We start from the raw sequence: 20064 nt of genomic DNA on the forward strand, positions 1-20064 counted from the left end.
TATATTAAAATAAAATAATATAAAATGACTAAATATGTTGATTTAGTTACAACTTTTACAATTTACACATATACATTCTTTTAAAATTATTCAACTCTTACCCAACTTACCTTTTATTTAAATTTACTCAAATTAACAAAATATGTTATTTTTGTTACAATTTTCACAATTTACAAATACACATTCTTTTGAAATTATTCAATTCTTACCCAATTTACCTTTTATTTAAATTTACTCAAAATTTCTTATAAAATGATTTTATTTATATTCAACTATCACAATCAAATTATGCTAAATTTAAATTTAAATTATTAATTTAGATCTATAAAAAATTTATTAATAAAATGAAATAGTATAAATATTTACAGTTATATTTATTTTTATCAACCATAAATACAGTTTTTAATTTAAGAATTTTCAACTTGAAAATTATACCTTGAAATATTAAATAAATCAAAAACATAAAAAATAAATAAAAAATTCAAAGGGTGGAGCTTAAATTCTATGGTTGTAATAAGAGGTTTGTCATATCTATATTAAGCAAGTCAGAATGAGGAATTATTTTTATAATCATTGTTAACTTTATATCTCCGTTCTTCATTTTTTCAAAAAAAAAAAAAGAAATCAACATATTTTGCTAATTTGACTTTAGTTCAAGTTAAAAACTAAGTTAAATAAATTTTAAATTTTTATACTATTATAAATAAAAAAAGATTTATTTAGTCATTTTATATTATTTTATTTTAACATAATACAAGTTATTCATTTAAATTTAACTTCAGGTATAAAATTTTAAATTTTTTTTATAGAAAGAGAATTTAATCTTAATTTTTATAAAAAAGATTTATATAAGCCAAATATTTAAGTGTAAAAGATTATGGTATTAAAAAAATATAAGTATTTTCTTACTTGATTATTTTATTCTAAAATATGTAAATTAATTTAATTTTTTATAAAAATATAAATCTTATTTTTTTTAATTTAGTCCATCAACATTTCAAATTTGTTCAATTTAATCTTTATATTATATATTTTTATTAAATTTAATCCCTATAATATTGTAAATTTTTTTTAAAATTTTTTTAATTTGTCACGCAACAATGATATGTCAACATGTCAATACCATGTTAGCATTGTCATGTTATCAGATAGTATCATATGCCATATCATAAAAAGTGATACGTTGATGATGATGTCATAACTGATGTCATTTTTTAACAGTAAAATTTAATATCGTTAGAAAGGAAGAATTAAATTGATATAATTTTAAAATTAAGAGAGTAAATTACTTTAATTTTAAATATAAAAATTAAATTAAATAAAATAAAATTAAAAAGTATAAGAACTAGACAGTCCTTATCCTTTCATGAAGAATGACGTCGTTTTTTAACGGGGGGTGTTGATCTCTTTTTAAGCTATATGCAAGTACAAACGATCCAGCGCCTCACTTTCCCTTTTACCCCTCAACGCCGGTCTTCCAATCCTCAAGAAAGCACCAAATTTATGCATATTTTGTAAATGTTTATTTATTATTATAATTTTAATTTTTTTTTCATATTATTTCTTTGCTTCAATTTATTTCTGGGTATTTAACATTCTACTTCCTCATTTTCAATGTTATTACTTTTTTTTTTCCTTTCTTGAGATTTTTGCTTGAATTTGCTATCTGGGTTTTTTTTTCTTCAATAAGAAATGTTAGATTTTGAGACTTAAATTTCCATGATTTTTTCTTATTTTTAGTTTTAACTGTGGGAAAAAAACTTTAATTAGTTAACATTGGTTAGTTTAGGCTGTATAAAGATATCTGTTTTTTTTTAATGAATAAGATGCATATTTATAGATATTTCACTTAACAAAAGCTTAGTTCTTATTGTTTTATTGGCATTTTATATTTTTAGCGGTCACTCTGGAATTGATTGTTATTGGTTTGGATAAGTAGCATGAAATATAATGCTTGTAAGGAGTTGAAGTAGTTGAAATAGTTGCACCTAAGCATTTGGCGCAAGGGTAGCTGCGTTTATTTTTTTAGCAGGATCCTAATCCCCTTAGATATATATGTATATGTGGTGGATTATATACAGAGAGTGGATATGGTCTTGCAAAAGTTCAAAGTTTAGATTTTTGTTGAAAGATAATTTGGGTTGAACAGAAAAAAAATAGTCTAATCTCTATTAGGCCATAGGGGAAAGTATAGAACATTGCGCCATTTCATTGGAGAAGTTGTTTTAGAGGCTCATATGCTATCAGTTTTAAATGTTTTCTTATAGCTCCTTCTTTTGGAAAAAATTGACGAAAAGGTTGTTGCTTGAACTATTTCATGTACATTACTATAGAAACTTGACCACAAGATTTAGGAAAGAGTTTCTTCTTGGAAAATGTTCTTATGTATGAGAATAGAATGAGAATATATGTATAATTCCAGAATTTTGTGGTTCTCTGATTTTCTGGTTGATTTTTTCTTCATAGGTTAAACCCAGTTTAATTTATCTTTTCTACTGCAGGGCTTCTTCCTTTCTGTTTCTATCATTGATCTGTTGTTTTCCTGCTTTATAATGGCGACTAGTAAGTTTCATTGTAGTCTTCAGTATGTATATGAATTTGAATCTTCTTTTGATGCTACTAAGGTAGTCATAACATTATTATGGCTTGTACCTCTCTACATTGGTATTGTTAGACTTTTAAAATTTACCACTCATATTATTTTGGAGCAAATATATAACCATGAGTCTCATGCTGTCATTTATGAAGGGCTAAAGTTTGAAAATTCATGTGAAGTTGGTGTCTTTTCCAAGCTGACCAATGCTTACTGCTTGGTTGCAATTGGAGGGTCAGAAAGCTTCTGTAGGTTAGCATGTCTTCTACTATTCTTGTTTTCCCTGTTTTCATGAATGTATTAAGTTTATATTGGCATCTTGCAGTGCCTTTGAGTCAGAGTTAGCAGATGTTATTCCAGTCATTAAGACCTCTATTGCTGGCACTAGAATAATTGGAAGGCTATGTGCTGGTGAGGATTTTTTTAAGCATTTCTTAATCTTATTTGAAAAGTTTTGGTAGATGCCTCTGGCTTTGCTTAATGTGAGTTTGCTTTGTGTTGGCAGGAAATAAGAATGGCCTTCTTGTCCCCCACACCACCACAGATCAAGGTAATTTTTTGAGTTATCCTAAAGTAGGAAGAATGTTAAAGTTGCTTCTGTTGTTAGTAGTACTCAGTGGGATCTAAACATTGACAATACTACAATGTATGATTTGGTTTCTTGTACTGTTTGTTTTTACTTGAAGCTTACTTGTTTTGTTTAATCCCTGCTATTTAGAAATGTTAATCCTTAGCTTGTTCATAGAACATACAAGTAAAAGGGTTTATCTTACATCATGTTTACCAAGAATATAACAATTAGTAAACCTGGGCTCAATTTGAATAAAATATATCCCTTGGTTTATATATATCCTGCCTCTAATGTGATTTAGATATATTGCCTCTAATGTGATTTTCCGAGTGCAAGTTGGTTCAGTTTTGTGTGCAAGCTGTAGGGGCTTTCAATCACATTCCTTTGTCTTTGTAGGCTAATATTGTTTGTTTGTTCTAGTTCACTAGTAATAGTTTAAACTCAGTCTCTGATGTTAATGATGGATTATTTATTTTATTCTTTCTTATTGAAGAACTTCAACACTTGCGAAATAGTCTACCAGATCAAGTTGTTGTTCGGCGAATAGAGGAGAAACTTTCTGCTCTTGGGAACTGTATTGCATGCAATGACCATGTTGCTCTGACACACACTGATCTAGACAGGGTAAAATTCTATATTTCACTGGAATAGTTGATTAAGGTATATATTCCAATATCTAAGTGCAGTGAAAAGGGCTAACCTGCCTTTCTATTTTTATTTGAATGAAAGTAAGGATAGGTTTGAATTTATATCTTTGATGTTCACTCAAAAGTTGGAAGTTCCCTAAAGACTATAGATATTGATATTGACTGAACTATGGCTCAGTACTTATAGACCTCTACCTGGCCTAGAAACCATGGTTTGAAATGATAGCCAAAGTTTTGAATTAGCCTTCTAAAATCCCCAAGGGTTGTATGTCTATTCCTCAATGCCTCAACATTGAAAAGGGATTTTTTTTTGTGTCATAAGTAGTGTATTAGGGAAGAAAACATCAGAACATGGTTTCTTGCCTTAGGTACTCGTGAAAAATTTCCTTCATGATTCTACCAGGGCATCCTTCTGGGCTTTTCCATGTCATGGGTGGTTGACTCAGGCATGAATGTGTAATCTTCTTCTATATTTCAAGATATTACAATAAAGGATACTTATTATGTTGTTCTGTCTGCAACTTTGATCAGGAAACTGAGGAGATAATTGCTGATGTCCTGGGTGTAGAAGTTTTCAGGCAGACAATCGCTGGTAATATTCTTGTAGGGAGCTACTGTGCCTTCTCTAACAGAGGCGGCTTGGTAAGATGGAATCTCTTCTTCTAGCACTGATGATTGCCTCTTATTTTCTCCCGTACTTTTTCTGATTTTTCCTCTTGAATGGTCCAGGTCCATCCTCATACATCCATTGAAGACTTGAATGAGCTTTCGACACTTCTTCAGGTTCCATTGGTGGCTGGCACTATCAACCGAGGGAGTGAAGTAATAGCTGCTGGAATGACTGTAAATGACTGGACGGCCTTCTGTGGGTCAGACACCACAGCAACAGAACTTTCTGTCATTGAGAATGTCTTCAAGCTGAGGGAAGCGCAACCTAGTGCTATTGTAGATGAGATGAGGAAATCATTGATCGACAGTTCCGTGTAATCTCCCTTTGTCTAGTTCTGCTCATCCTTTGTCTAAATTCAAGTCGATAAAATGTTCGGGTGTTGTTTTTATGTCATGTTAAACTCCAAAATGGAAAGTGTAAATTTTGAAACAGTGTGAAGGGTTGATGTCTGATGAAGTAAAAGAACACCGGAAAATTATTTATTTTCATCTCATGTAAACGTTTAATGCATCTTTCTCTTGTGGTGTGTAGAAATGCATCATTAAGACTTTTAACTATTACTATTATAAAATTCTATCTAGTTGAGTTATCAGGAGACTCTTGGTAGCAGGGGAGTGCAAACCTTGTTCTTCTGTTCCCTTTCCATGCAAGTTCTATTTTGGTCAAGTCTCTGAATTGTTTCATATGGTCTTTTTACATGTCAACCTGACATAAAAGTCAAATTTCGTCAGTTTTCACCTTTTTGTCTTAAGAAAATATATTTCTATTTCGAAGGCTATCCTTCACTTTTAACAAGCATAATTGGTTGTTGTAGATATTTTATTGATAATGTGATATTAATTTTTAAAATTTTTAAAAAATTAAAGATAAATAATAAAAAATAAAAATATGTGGAATGTTGCTGTACGTTAACTGAATGACCCTTTTCCATTATTTATATCCCTTTATTTGTTTGACTGTTTACTTTGGACTATTCCAAGATTGACTCAAATACATAACATTTTCTTGTTAAGATTTCACAATTAATTAATTTTATATAATTTTGAACCGAAAAGTATTTTAATAAGACAAAAAAAAAAAAAAAAGAAAAAAGAGTAAGAAGGCATTATCCTGTGTTCTCCGGTAAAGGGGAGGAATGTCAAAGACAGACAGGAGTCTAAATCAAGGAACATTGTAGGAAACAGATATTCCGTTTATTGCAAGGAGAAAAAAAAACATGATAAGGTTTCAATCTGATTGTTCGTTTCCTAAGAAATCAATTTAAGGAATATTAATGTACTTCACATAAAATAAAATAATCACATTGGAACTCACACTTACATGTTCTTTCCATAAAACAGAACAAACATATTCCTCCAAACATGACAAGTAAATTACAACATAGTTTATTTTAATATTTATGCCTATAAATTTTAAATTATTTTTTAAAAATTAAAATAAATATTTATTATTTTATTACATTAAATCAAGGTTTTATATTTTATTTTGGTCTAAATAAATTTTTTTATGATCAATAGTTGATTAATTGTCATTAAATTAATCAAAATGACATTTGTTATTTTATGTTAAATATGAATAATAATGTAACATGATGATATGATGACGTGACATTTTTTTTTCTCTTATATTTATATCATGTGGTTATAAAATGATAAGTTGCATTTTGATTTAATTAATATTGATTCTTAAAACTTGTTTGATCAAAAATTAAAAGACAAATAACTAATTGAATGTAATAGAGAAGTAAAAACTTATTTAAATTTTCTTAATAACTCAAGAATTTTTTGAAATAATAATTCCTTCAATGTATTAAAAATCATCACATTAACGATCAATTATGTATTTAATATAAAAATAATACTATAAATAATATTTTAATTAATTAAAAAATTTTAAAACTAAAATATTTTTTAATTTATCTATTTTTTAAAAGTAGAAATCAAGCCAAATAGGAATTTTGAGAAGTTCTTTAAAAAAAATAACTTTATTTTAAAGAACAAAATTAAAAAAAAAAGAGCTTCCCAAAAACCTCCAGAGTGGAACTCTCTCTTATTTTTTTTTAAAAAACATACTTCTTTTTTAGGAGAATTTTTCTTTTCATTTAAAAAATGTCCTTATCTATTAAAATAATTTTAACATTATTCGTTTCCATTTTTATATGATTTGTTATTAATTATAAATTTTATATTATATAAATATATTTTAAATAAAATATAAAATTAACTTTTTTTCATTGTGAACAAAAAAATTTATAATTATTAGGAAGTTATTTATTAAATACCTTTTATGGTTATTTTAATCAAAATTAAAATTTATATAAATTATTTTGTCAAACAACTTATTTATAAAAAAATTTATAAAAATTAATTTATGAAACATATTTAAATTAATTTTAAAAATTATTATTTTTTATAAAAATTTCATAATAACTTTTAAATTAAAAAAATTTAAGTCAAACAGGTTCTAAGTGATAACTACACTCTTAATATGACAATATTGTTTAGTTTTGCCTTGCATTAATTATTATTAATATATAATTTGGAAAGATATGGTATGATTAGCATTAAATCCAAAGTAGTAAGTATTTCCTTTTGGTCACATGCATAATCTAGTTTTACTGCTCGTGGAAATAACATGTAAATCAATCTCCATTAATGATAACACAAGATCTACTTGGAAAGATTCGGATTTCATAAAATCCGGTGCAACTGTCCAATGCCGCATCCCCCATCTCCCAAACCTTTGACGGACGCAATTACGTCAATACCTATTAATCTACGCAACTACCGTATACACTAGCAAAAGTCTAGAATCTTCTACCGTTTCACGCGCGACTAACTGTCGCACGCTCCAATCATGTGATACCAACTCACAGCCGACATCCACGTGTCACTCCATCAAACTCGGTGACACCAATTGCCCCTTCGTTGCATGTGACTTTATCAGTGCCCCCAACTCTTTTTCCTTGAAAAAGCAGAATCCTTCCAACTTCAGACCCTACCAAGTTTTCTCTTGCAATGGCTTTTCTTAGCTTTCTTCCTTCCGACATCGACTAACCCTTTTGTTTTTGTTACTGCAAGAGAAATATCCCCAATTGTTTAAAACCCTTCGTTGTTTTTAGTTCATTTTGTTTTGGTTAGTGACTCGATGAGTCGTCACTCAGCAACCTCGCTAGCTCCCGGGTTCCGGTTCCACCCAACCGATGAAGAACTCGTTCGTTACTATCTAAAACGCAAAGTCTTAAACAAGCCTTCCTTCGATGCGATCTCTGTTGTTGATGTTTACAGATCCGAGCCTTGGGATCTCCCTGGTAATTTTAGTTCGAATTTTCTTTTTCGTTTGGCTCGGTCATTTTATTGTTTAATTCTTCAATTTTGGGCTTTTTTTTTTGGTCCTAAATTTCAAAGTTAGAAATTGGGTTTTCTTTTTCGGTTAAGCATATGTTAAATTCATGAGTTTTGGGTTAAATTTCAATTTTTTGCTATAAAATTTGATTATTGAAGATACCCAGTTTGAGTTTAACCTTTTTGTTAGGGTTTTTTTTTTTCTTTCAAAAATTTTAAATTGGTATGTTCTTACTTGGTCAAATATATAGTTAAATTCGTGAATTTGGGGTTAAAATTTCAATTTCCGCTTTAAAATCTACTTTTTAAGATAATCACTTTGAGTTTAAGCCTATCTGAAGGCAAGTTTTTTTGAATAAAATGGAAAAAGAACATTCTTGAAACTGGTTATTCTTGATTTTAATTTTCAGTTTTGTCTGCTTAAAGTTTAATTTTTGAACATAGCCACTTTTAGTTTACGATTGTCTTTTATTTGCAACTAGATTTTAGGGCTTTTATTTTTAGTTGTAAATCAAAATTTTGTTCTTAATAGATAAGTCAAAGCTGAAGAGCAGGGACCTAGAGTGGTACTTCTTCAGTGCACTGGACAAGAAATATGGGAATGGGTCGAGGACCAATAGGGCAACTGAGAGAGGCTACTGGAAGACAACTGGCAAGGACCGTCCAATTCGCTATAGGGAAAGGGTTGTTGGCATGAAGAAAACCCTAGTTTATCATAAGGGCCGTGCCCCACGTGGTGAAAGGACTAACTGGGTAATGCATGAGTACCGCCTTATTGATGAGGAATTGGAGAAATCTGGAATTCAACAGGTAAGACAGTGGTCTTTTTTGTGACGTTTTGGTGTCTTGTTGTTTGATATTTGTTTGGGAATTAACATTGGGTTGTTGGGTGTGGAAGGGTGCTTTTGTGTTGTGTAGAGTATTTCAGAAGAGCGGGTCTGGACCAAAGAACGGGGAGCAGTATGGGGCACCCTTTATTGAAGAGGAGTGGGAGGATGATGAGGCAATTTTCGTGCCTGGTCAACATGCTGTGGCAATGGATGAAGAGGTTGCCAATTATGATGCTTTTGTTGAAGTGAATGATTTTGATAAGGTGTGTGATGTTTTGGGCACTTCTCGGTAAATGCTTTTGTTACTTTCAAATATTTCTGATCTTTTCTAGGATGAGAATTAATTTTCAAGAAAATTGCTTCTTAGTTTGTGCTGGAAAATGAAGTGCATATGTGGTGTTTTTGTTTGTAGAGTTGGGTCAAGGATGTCCTTACTTTTTTCTAGGCTTTCTTTGTGATCAATTTGGCAGTAAATGTCTCCTGGCACTTCTTTGAAACAAGTCTTTCATAATTTGGTGAATACAATGATAGTATGTAGCATTGCTAGATCAGACATTTTAGTTATCGATGAATTGGCTTCATTGCTTAGATGCTATCCTTCTCTTTATTACTAGGAGGCTTGTCTGTGTTCTCTTCGTAATTAGTTTGTCCTTTTTTTCAATCAAAAGAATCTATGTAATTAGTTTGTCCTTTCTTTCAATCAAAAGAATCTATTTTTTGTTTAGTTAGTAATTCTACCACGTCTTTTCAGCCATGATTTGTACTAATTTGATGATCAAAATTCTGAAAAATGTTGCTTCTTTCCAGAATCTTGACATTGGCAGTCCATCAGAAAATGCCATACCTCCACAGAATTTCTATCATGGGCAATCAAATAACTATGTTGAGTATTCAAGGGAGTTTAGTGAAGACTATCAGAAGCCACCAGGCAATATGTCCGGGAATGCATTACTTCCTTCCAACTTCTATCATGGGGAATCTAGCAACCATGCTGAACATTCAATGGAGTTCACTGAGGATTATCAGAAGCCTACAGTCATGCATTCCACTGAAAGTGATTCAAAGCCACATCATGAGCATGTGTTCTCTGATTTACCTCAGCCAAATGGGATAGCCACAATTGTAAAACCAGTTAAGGATGAATATGTTGTCGAACCAATTGAAAACGTCAATCCTGCTGACAATAACTATTTTCTTGATGAGCCATACCTGGATGTTACTGATTATCTTCCAGCCAATGATGGATTTTTCTTGGAAGCTAATGATCTTTCAAACCCCATTGGCCCAGAATCTGATGTTTTTGACCCTGATGAGTATCTTACATTTATTGATGCTGATGACCAGCCTCTGGCTTTTGATTCTGATCAAATGGTGGGAAGTGAGATCCCTGTTTCTGACCAAGAACCTCTTGCCCAAACGGTACATAATTCCTTCCTGTCTTGATTCTTTGTCTTAATACGTGTAGAAGCTTTTTGCTGCTTCTTATTAACGTATTATTACATGATAACAGCATTCAAATGGAGGAACTGAGCAAGTGTCCAATGCAAGTGAACATTTGGAAGAACTTGGCAACAGTGATGCATCTTCTTCAAAGCAAGAGTTGGAGCCCACAAAATTTGAATCTGGTAAGATGATGGAAATGCTTAGCACTTTATGCCTTTTTTCCTTGTTATATTTCATCATTGTCTTCATTTGGGCTCACTTTTGGTGCATTCTTTATGGTGCAGGTACCAAGTATCCATTTCTTAAACAGGCCAGTCACATGTTGGGTAGCTTTCCTGCTCCTCCTGCATTTGCCTCTGAATTCCCTTCAAAAGATGCAGCTCTCAAGCTAAATTCTGCAGCACAGGCCTCCAGTTCTGTTCATGTTGTGGCTGGCATGATAAGAATAACAAACATGACTTCATCTGGCAATCAGTTGGACTGGTCACATAGCAAAAATGGGAATGTCAATATTGTTCTTTCTTTCAGCTTGCCACAAGGTGATGTTAACTCGTCCAATTTTCTGCCAATGGCAAGCTTACTCTCTGGCAAAGCAGGGTCTGTTCTGGCAAGAGGGTGGTTCTTCTTGATGTTGTTATGGGTTTTAATCATAACTGTGAGTTTGAAGTTTGGGACCTGTATCTATACCAGGTAACACATAAATTAGTGGAGTTGGCTATGATTCACCCAAACACATCAATTGGTTAAAAATGTTGGGTAGAATGTTAGTTATCCCTATAGGTTGACTAGGCTGCTTGGAGGTACATCATTTATTTTCTTGTTTTATGATGATTGCCAAAATGATAACCTATACCTTTATTAATTTCATTGTAATCCTTAAGAATTGCTTACATTATATAGTTGTAAGGTACTACATCATACGAAAAAAAAAAAAAAACTATGGGTTTGTAACTTGTAAGCCATCATACAGTGATTGCTTGCTAGCTTCTTTTCCTACATTCCTTTTATGACTTTTTTGCATATTTGTTTACAATGCATGTTGGTCATTTGTAGATGGTAGTATAATGTTATTAAAAGTTCTTTTGCATTGCTATATTATTGGGGGGCTTTCTGAAAGGAAAGTATTTGCATGACTATTATGGTTTCCATCTGTCATTTTCTTCTTCATTAGCAAATGCTTGTCTTCAAAATTCTTGAACAATGGATGCACAATAATTTACATGTTTGGGTCTTCGCAACTGTATTTGTATAACATGATTTGTTGTCTGTCATTTGCTTCCAAGGGCAGATTCTTGTATCAACGGAGACTTTTTTTTGTTTCTTTTCTTTTGCACGAAATCAATGGAATCTTTTAGCTAATCTACGCATTTGTAATGAATGGATGTCAAAGAAATTTAACATTAAAACTTTGGGTTCAACTAAGAACTGGGAAATTCTATGCTTATACTAATGGCCAAAGAGGGAAGAACCCATTCTTTCCCTTCGTTTCATTTTGTATCTTCTGTTTTTTCATTTAAAAGAATTTAATAAAATATTGGTGAAGGTTTTTTTTTTTCCCTTAAGTAAACACAATGTTGGAGTAAATCATATGGTTAATTAGGTTCAAAAGCTTTATCATACAAATCCAGAAAAACTTAAGCTTCAAAAACTCAATCTAGGCAAGGGCACAATGCTTTTCAAGTTAAGGGCTGATTGATTTTAAAAATATGTTTTCAACAGTTAATCTTCATTTCTGCAATATAAGGAATTTGGAAAATTTCTCTCTTAAATTTCCTTATTAATATTACAAAATTGCTAAAGTTGGGTTTCCAACTTTTCCACTAATTTGTCCAAGGAAAGGAAAAACTTTTCCACTACAACTGCCATATCTTGTTTTTCAATTTTCCAAATTTAGTTATTTATCTTGTTGTTCATGTTTATAGAGGAAAATGGAAAACATTTTTCTAAAATTTAAAAGGTCCTAAATGAGTGAAAATAAAATCCATTCAGGTGGAAAGTTTGTGGCACTAATTTGAGCTTTAGATCAGAGTAGTACAATTCCTCAGAAAGAGACAGTTAAATAGGTAGGTGTGGTTGCATGTGGACATGCAGTCATCGCCTGCCTTGAAAGATAAAATGCTTTTCCATTCCTGGAATAGCAGCTCAAGCAAGCATGTATTCAGCATTGGAGTATAAACCCCACATTTGAACATTGGTTAAATAGATTGTCTTGCTCTTGCCGCAAAAACTGATAAATAAACAATGGGCTTCCAAGAACAATGTACTTGCCAATGCACATGATACATTTGTTCAACAATAACCAAGATGATTCAGACTTATCTGGTGTAATGGCCATGGTTCATGGCAAATGGAGCCAGCTAACTGGCAATTATAATACAAGATCAAAGGTACATGCTGGAGACTAGTGTTTTATATTTTAATCACAATCAACCAAATGGGTAAACATTGACATGTTTTTTGGTATTACTAGTTTACTACCTGCTATACTACTCATACAACGAACAATGTAGCATACATGTGATTTCAATTTGTTCTTCTTCTTCATTTTTTTGTCCTACAGCTGACTGTGGTAAATGGACAAATAATTGGAAGAAAAGGCTCTACCTGATTTACATTTCTCCAGGAAGCATTGTATCCTCAGGTAGATCACAGTAAGCAATACCCTGAAAAGAGAAGAAAAAAGCATTCAATGATCTGCTTCTTTCAGCAATAGTGAGAACAATGTTGTGTCTTGACATTTAGTCATTTACCTCCCCTGTAAGATGGGCTACACATCGCTTCTCAGCTAGCAACTCCGCTTCCGTCTGGCAAATTCGTTGGTGTAACAATGTATAAAAATTAGTGCTATAATGTATGGATGTCGTGTGCTTATTTCATACTGTGATATTCAAAAGTTCCATATTCCCCTTTAGATCCACAAAATTCTTGCTGGAAACAAAAGCTTACCTTTCTAATTCGCTTTAGTACATAGTCATCAAAGATCACATCCTTGACAAGTTCATAATCACCATCTCCCTACAGAGCGGAATTCAAAATGACATTCTAAAGTTGCCTTAAATCTATATAAGAGTGAACAAAAGGATTTCAATAAAAGATAAAAGAAAGTCTTTGATTTCCTACTTTTGATCTGCATGGCATGCTGAAAACGATATCCTCCACTATACTGTATGGATTTCCATTGGTATAAACCTACATTAGCATTGAAAAAAGTAAGAATGGAAATGATTTGGAACAGCATAAATACAATGTACAATCTTGTTCAGCTTAAATAACTGCTATGGGTTTTTACTCTCTTGGCAAACAAAGTACAGTATACTTGTTCTCAACATGAGAAATAGCATAAAAAAGCCGGAGTTATACACAAATATGCACTTGGGCACATATGCAATATATTCCCCTTTTACAATGGAGACTATAGTAAAAAATTAGAAAGGTAATGGATCTCAAATATACAATTACTTCCAAAGAATTTTCCCTCTTTATGGAAGGTTGGGCAAAAAAATTATTTCTCTGTTAAGGTAAAGATGGAGTTAATAAAGGCACAACATGCATGCATGTGATCATGTGTACTCTATGGGCATGAACTTACTCCAGAAGAAAACCAATCACCCTCAGGTGTGGGAGTTATTAAAGACTTGATGGCATCAACTATTGACACAGCAGTAGATGCAGCTGAAGATCTTCCCCATTTCTGAATTAACACACCACCTCTCTGCAAATCACATTATTACATATTAACTGATAAAAGATAAGGCCCAAATAGCTCATGAAGTTTTATCCAGCATGGCATTTCAGAGATTTACTTAATGGTTCCATATATCTTACCTTTTGGACCATTTCAGTGAACTCCTCTTCTAACCATTTGTGATCCTTGATGACCTCTTTGACAGGTAAGCCACTGATTCTAGCATTTAGGAAGTCTGGAACCTAGTCAAAATCACATACAGAATATCTTATGACAAAGTCTTCGGAACCTAATCTATGCATTTTCTAAGACAGTTTTTAATACCTGAGTGGTTGAGTGATTTCCCCAAATTGTCATATTTGACACTTGATCATAGAAGACACCAGCTTTTAGGGCAAGCTGCAGAAACAATTGCTTTTATGTAAAACAGTATTTTTATTATTATTTTTGCAGGTGAAAATTAATAACAAACAATTACTGGAACAGGTATTACTCAAGCAATACATATACCTGGCATTTTGCTCTATTTTCATCCAACCTAGTCAAAGCATGAAAATTCTTTGCAGGTATATTTGGAGCATTTTTCATACAAATTAAGGCACTGCATTAAAAGAATAAAATAATGAATTAGAGGCCTTAAAGGAGCCTATATACTTGGGCATCAAGCACAGTGAAATAACAAAGATATGATGCATATCATTTTGACAATGAAAGCAGCAGCAACAGCCTTAATGGCAAAGCTCCTTACTTGGTGTTGCAGGGGTTGCCCACTACTATCACCTTGACATTATGAGATGCAACAGCATTGAGAGCTTTTCCCTATAATGTTTAGAACCAAGGTCATGACTGCTGCTTGATTTTAACACGTAATAAGTCAAAAAAAAAAAAAAAGACCCAAAAATATGAAAGCACCTGCTCAGCGAATATCTGCCCATTGATGTCTAACAAGCCAGCTCGTTCCATTCCAGGCCCTCGTGGCTTTGCTCCAATCAGAAGAGCCCATTCAGCATCTTGGAACACCTCATATGGATTTATTCCAATTCTAACCTCCCTCAATAGAGGAAACAAGGAATCTTCAAGTTCCATTGCCACTCCTGCATGCATTAGGACATCAATTTGAAAAGAGTGGCAGCAATTACAGAAAGAGTGTCATTGTTTATGTTCCTTGCATCAAAAGAGTTTCAGGAGGACCATTTTCTCCAAGAACAAGTTACTTCAAGTCTAGAGTTTTTCACAATAAATGCTCCAACAATAGTTTGGCTGTGCATAGAGTTCATTGTCATAGATACATATGCTGCTCATTGAAACTATACCCATTTTTCTCAAGAAATATACAGTTTTCTTCATTTTGAAATTACAATTGACATCTACTTTGTCAAAATCCATCATAAAAATAAATCAAGAGCCGTACCTTCAAGAGCCTGTATTGACCTTTCAGATCCCAATAGTTTCAGAGCAATTGGCTGATTTGGTCCAAATACCTCACCAGATGCAAGCTGGAAGAGCAAAACAACTTAGCTACTAATATATCTTAAATACAAATTTCATGAATTATGAAGGGCTATTTTCTCTAATGAAGATATCCAGGACATTAATGCAGTATTGTAAAAGAAACCTTATAATCAAGATACTATCAAGCATCAACCTCAATATTTATTAGTGGAGCATATTTGGAAACGGTGGGGGAATATCTCCTTTATTTATTTCCATAGCATTAAAGCAAAAACGGCAATTAATGAGATTAAGGCTGGAAATTTGAAGGAATAGGAAACTATCACTACAACTACTGTAGAATAATGCTCTGGAAATGGTAACTATAATATAATTTGCTGTTAAGATTCCGTTATCTTCATTCGCTATATCCTACAGGACATTTGGATCCAAGCATGCAGCTGGATTGAACCAAGCCTGTGTTTAGTAAGTTGTTTAACCTCACATGATACTTAGCTTCACTGATGCACACAATCCTTCCTTAATAATAACCTTTTTTTAGGATAGTCAGTGTTATAGAAGGGCATCTGGTTAATTGGTTAACAGCAAGTATAGATGATGATGAATTCACAGAGGAAAAGCTATAAACATAAAAAAGGGAATAATACCTAAACAAGCTCCTGAACTGTTCAGAAAAATTCAAATAAATCATTATTCTTTTATTGCAGTAGAAGAATAAGGACTTACTTGAATTTTCTTAAATAGATCAAGGGTTCTTTTAAGCATTATGCCTAAATAAATCTTCAATGGACATGAAAGGGATTTCAAACTTAAATTGAAGTTACTTACTTTGAAAAGAAGATGGTTGGAGATCATCCCAGCAGCGCCAGAGACAGCTATATTTACTAATTTCTCCCAGGATTTTGTCTCCTCTTCCTGTTAACAATTGCAACAATGATATACTGATGCCACCATAATTTAAATAATTCAAACAAACAAGATGCCAGAATCAAAGATGACCAAATTGTGGGCAAGGAAAGAAAAAAAGGTTGAGGTGACTGATCTGTGGGCTTTAAATTGAAAAGGTCACATGAGTGAAATGGTTCCACCGCTAATCTCTTTTATTCCAACACTATTGAGGGTGAGATTGAGTTTAATCTCATAGCAACTCAAAATAGAAAAGCATTAGCTAATGAACAAGTACAGAAGTAATGAAGATAACACACATTGACAAAGAAATTTGGTGAGACTATTTACTATGGTTTTGTTTCATACTTACTTTTAGTTGCTATACTAAAGAGTTGCTATAAAGCAAAAGCAAAAGCAAATGATAGAGAACAAAATCATAATCAGTAAAAATGAACAGACGATTAAGATGCAACACAAAATCATAAGAGACCGTGTCTTGGTTGGCTTTCCGGTTGAGTCTGGTATTTCTTGATAGAAACTATGAAGGTTCAAAGTTTTTTGGATTGTGGTGGATGTCGGGGAAGTTCTGTGGCTAAGTTCTTTCGTTCTACTGAGAGGATGATTGAAGATCCGCTTCTGGCCATGGAAAGGATAGGGTGACACTGAAGCTTCTACTTTTTGTAACTGGGGGTCAGTGGTGGATATGGTCTGTATATGTATAGAAGATGCTGATGGCTCTCCTCTTGAAGGGATTCCACAATTTGTCTATGCTTCAGCCCAGGGGTTCTTTTTTGTTGCAGCCACCTGGGGCATGAGGTAGGCTAAGGGGTAAGCTTGTTTTGTGTGGCTACCCCATTGTCCTGTTAGGTCGTTAGGGAGGTGTTGTTATGGAATACTGTGTACAGTTTTTGTTCCTGTCCACCTAGTAGTTTTTGAGGGTGGTGGGAGTTGCTTGGGTTTTCCTTTGGAAAGGTACAGGATGGACTCTGTTTTTTTCTGGGGAAGGTACTGCTGGTTTGTGTGTATGTGATCTGTCTGGATGTTCCTTTAGTGATTGGCTTTATTGTGATTAAGGGCTGTTATCCCCAAATAGGTGAGTAACAGACTTTAATCATGATTGTACTTCTCCCAGAGGTGAACCTTTAGTATCCTCTGTTATGGAATGAACAACAAATTTTAAAAAAAAAAAGATGCAACACATAAAGAATTGTTCTTCGTAAAAGAAAAATCATGCATCTTGTTGCAATATATGCTTAATTCTTATTTCCACAGAATTTTTTTTTGTTTTCATATGCACTTTTTGACTCCAAAAGCAGCAAAAAGAATTCAGCAAATCTATCAACGAAATAATACCCCAACATCAATGCCCTAACACTACAACCATTTTCCATGGAACTATGAAAGAAACACACGCACACTCAAAAACCTACTAACACTAATGAATTAACTTAATTCGGCTGCTGGTTTCAAAACATATTACAATATTAGACAAAAATTAAAAAGGAAAAAGAAAAAGAAAAAACATACAGCTTTGAGATCATAAGTGAGGCAGAAGACACCATAGCACTCAGTCTTCCCCTTGGGACTCTCAGCTTCTACCGGGATACGGGCTTGAACTTGACTAAGAACAAAAACAAGCAAAACCACATCAATTTAAAAAAGAAAGAAAAATCATAAAAGATGTTCGAATTTAAGTTTACAAAGGGGAAAAAAAAAAAAACTTACTCTGATGTAACGGAGCATGAGATTGTAGCATTCCGGGTTCTGGATGTGGGTCGAAACGAACGGCGAAAATGATCAGAGAAACGTGAAGATGCAGAGGAGAGTGAGAGCTGTGAGAAGTGATAACGGGTTGCCGTTTTGGTATAGGAAGTTGATAACTCTGCCAGCGCCATTTGCAGCAGAGTCCTTGTTGGCTGTAATTCGAAAGAAACAGAACCAAAACAGAGGAAAGCAGAGGAACAGGGAAACAATATAATCTTTCTTGGGAAGTAGAAATAAGAGGGGTTTTAGAGAGGACAAAGGAAAAGACCTTTGGTTGTAAGAGATGCTTTGTGGAAATGGAGGGAGGGAGAGGGGGAATAAGGGGAAAATGGAGGAAAGGGTAAGGGGAGGTGGATGATTTGAATGAAATATTAGTATAAGGCCATGCAAATGACACTTGTCATCAAATGTCATCCAAAATCTTACGTCATATATAACTTTTTTTTTCTTTCCATTTTTAGTTATATTTTGAAGATTAAACTTTGGTTTTGGTGGGCTAGACTTTGTGTGGGTGGAGATTTAAGGCCCTTTGACTCTTGATATCTCTAAATGTGTTGTTTATGGTAGCATTCTGATCTCTATAGAAGAAAATAAAGTTGTTCTGGCTTTTCAATCTTCTTGCTTTTTGCCTTGGGCCTTTTGTTATTCTTTTTCCCAATATTTCCTTGGGTTTCTTAGCTTGTAAAAAAGAAACAACAATGGACTCTATTCTAAAAGGAAGAAGAAGAAGGAGGGACAACCCCATTGTTTCTGACTTTCCTAACCTTTTCTCTTGAAGAAGCTTATTCTCTTATAAAATTCAGCACAATAACATGTATCATAAGAAACCAACTACTTTAGGGAGGCTTAGCATGTTTACTAGTAAAAACCCATGTGCCATAGCCCCCCCAAGGAGACAAAAGGAGGCTAGTTAGTCGAATTAAGCCCACAGAGAAAGAAGGCCAACTTAAGCCTAACTTGGTATTCTTGTTGCAAGTGAAAAAAGTTCATGTTCAAAAAAATATATTTTTTAAAATTATTATGAAAAGTATAAGTTAAATTAGAGTTAATTTGCAGTTGGAGAAAAAACCTAATCCAAAAATCCTTTTAAAATAGATTGCATGATATTCGATATTGTGTAAATTGTCAACATCTAATCCTAATCTCAAAATTCTTGATTTTATAAATAATTTCGTGTTTTGACCATAATGTGTTTATATTTATGTGTATATATATAAATCAAAATAACGAAGAGACGACATTGGAGGTGGTAGTGAAAGTGAACACAGAATGTTCCCAACAGCAAAAATCCAAAAATTCAGAAGGGAATAGTGTGACATCAATTTGGGATTTGGAGGCATTGGTTTTTGCTTTAATGATGTTTGATGTTAAGTTTATTGAAATTGTGACAAAAAAAGGAATTTAAAGATAAGAAATGGGTGGTTAAAAAACATACAACATGCTTTGTTTGATTCATAGGTGCAAAGATATTGTTGGACAAAATGCAAAACTCCAAGGTGTGGGTGTCTCTATCTCTTTGTTGCTTTTGGTGTCACTTTAACTAGCAGCCGCTACAAAATGTGCTCAAAAACCCTTTGAAATTATCTTTGTATCTTGTTGACAGAAGCCCCACGTTATGCAAACACAAGGAAATTTCACCATTCCAATTTCCAAGCCTTTGCCGTCAAAGCTTCTGTCGCCCATAGTATCACTTTTGGTTTTCTTGTTAACAATTTCCCCCACCCCTTTTAATTCTAAACACAATGAATTTTTTTCTTTTCTCTTGTAGAAATAGGGTTCTGCTCAAGTATTAAAGTCTCTCTCTCTCTCTCTCTCTCTCTCTCTCTTTGAATTTTTGATGGATTTTTTTTTGGTTTGTGGCTATCATTTTTGCAAAGGGAAACATGCTCGTTTTTGTTTTTCATAAGATTCCGAACTTCATTTATTTGAATGTAGGCAAAATCATTTATTGACCAATTTAATTAGAAATTCCTGTATCATTTCAAAGTCGAGGACTAATGATTTTTTCTAATGGAATGAGGACCAATAATATACAAAATAAAATGGAGCATGAAATATTGAGTTTGATTGTTGCAACATGAGGTTTTTTTCCCCTCTTTTTTAAAGAGAAGAAAAAAGATAGAAGGTCAAGTAATGGATTCTTTTATAATAAAATAAAGACATAATGCTCAAATAAG

The 20064-nt window shown here is 32.9% G+C and overlaps 3 protein-coding genes and 1 non-coding gene across 6 annotated transcripts; 2 read left to right on the top strand and 2 right to left on the bottom strand.

The window, feature by feature from the left end:
• Positions 1 to 490: 490 nt before the first annotated feature.
• Positions 491 to 583, bottom strand: LOC148760306 (small nucleolar RNA snoR8a). The gene has a single exon (XR_016023276.1). It is a non-coding gene; the product is annotated as a small nucleolar RNA snoR8a (small nucleolar RNA).
• Positions 584 to 1377: 794 nt separating this feature from the next.
• LOC18586535 (eukaryotic translation initiation factor 6-2-like) lies at positions 1378 to 5076 on the top strand. 2 transcript variants are annotated; one of them, XM_007009986.3, is made up of 8 exons: positions 1378 to 1514; positions 2502 to 2562; positions 2749 to 2845; positions 2919 to 3004; positions 3099 to 3143; positions 3658 to 3788; positions 4343 to 4453; positions 4541 to 5076. In XM_007009986.3, the coding sequence occupies exons 2-8, from the start codon at positions 2553 to 2555 to the stop codon at positions 4796 to 4798; spliced, it is 738 nt and encodes a 245-aa protein (XP_007010048.3). In that variant the 5' UTR covers positions 1378 to 1514; positions 2502 to 2552; the 3' UTR covers positions 4799 to 5076. The 2 variants fall into 2 exon arrangements, with proteins under 2 accessions (XP_007010048.3, XP_088658879.1); XM_088802753.1 differs by lacking the exon at positions 1378 to 1514 and adding an exon at positions 1527 to 1585.
• Positions 5077 to 7471: 2395 nt separating this feature from the next.
• LOC18586536 (NAC domain containing protein 2) lies at positions 7472 to 11094 on the top strand. Its single transcript, XM_007009988.3, has 6 exons — positions 7472 to 7791; positions 8358 to 8635; positions 8724 to 8918; positions 9463 to 10074; positions 10166 to 10280; positions 10383 to 11094. The coding sequence occupies exons 1-6, from the start codon at positions 7629 to 7631 to the stop codon at positions 10790 to 10792; spliced, it is 1773 nt and encodes a 590-aa protein (XP_007010050.3). The 5' UTR covers positions 7472 to 7628; the 3' UTR covers positions 10793 to 11094.
• A 1251-nt stretch (positions 11095 to 12345) lies between these two features.
• Positions 12346 to 18247, bottom strand: LOC18586537 (lactate/malate dehydrogenase family protein). 2 transcript variants are annotated; one of them, XM_018129577.2, is made up of 14 exons: positions 17849 to 18247; positions 17651 to 17744; positions 16064 to 16150; positions 15195 to 15279; positions 14696 to 14877; positions 14532 to 14602; positions 14294 to 14384; positions 14108 to 14197; positions 13924 to 14025; positions 13688 to 13810; positions 13219 to 13287; positions 13045 to 13113; positions 12849 to 12902; positions 12346 to 12761 (listed from the first exon to the last, which is right to left on the bottom strand). In XM_018129577.2, exons 1-14 carry the CDS (start codon positions 18016 to 18018, stop codon positions 12708 to 12710), a joined length of 1341 nt encoding a protein of 446 aa, XP_017985066.2. In that variant the 5' UTR covers positions 18019 to 18247; the 3' UTR covers positions 12346 to 12707. The 2 variants fall into 2 exon arrangements, with proteins under 2 accessions (XP_017985066.2, XP_007010052.3); XM_007009990.3 differs by having other exon boundaries at positions 14108 to 14182; positions 17849 to 18246.
• Positions 18248 to 20064: the final 1817 nt, after the last annotated feature.

This window comes from Theobroma cacao, chromosome 10 (genome assembly GCF_053813885.1).
Source record: "Theobroma cacao isolate CCN51 chromosome 10, ASM5381388v1, whole genome shotgun sequence".
Classification (NCBI taxonomy): Eukaryota; Viridiplantae; Streptophyta; class Magnoliopsida; order Malvales; family Malvaceae; genus Theobroma; species Theobroma cacao.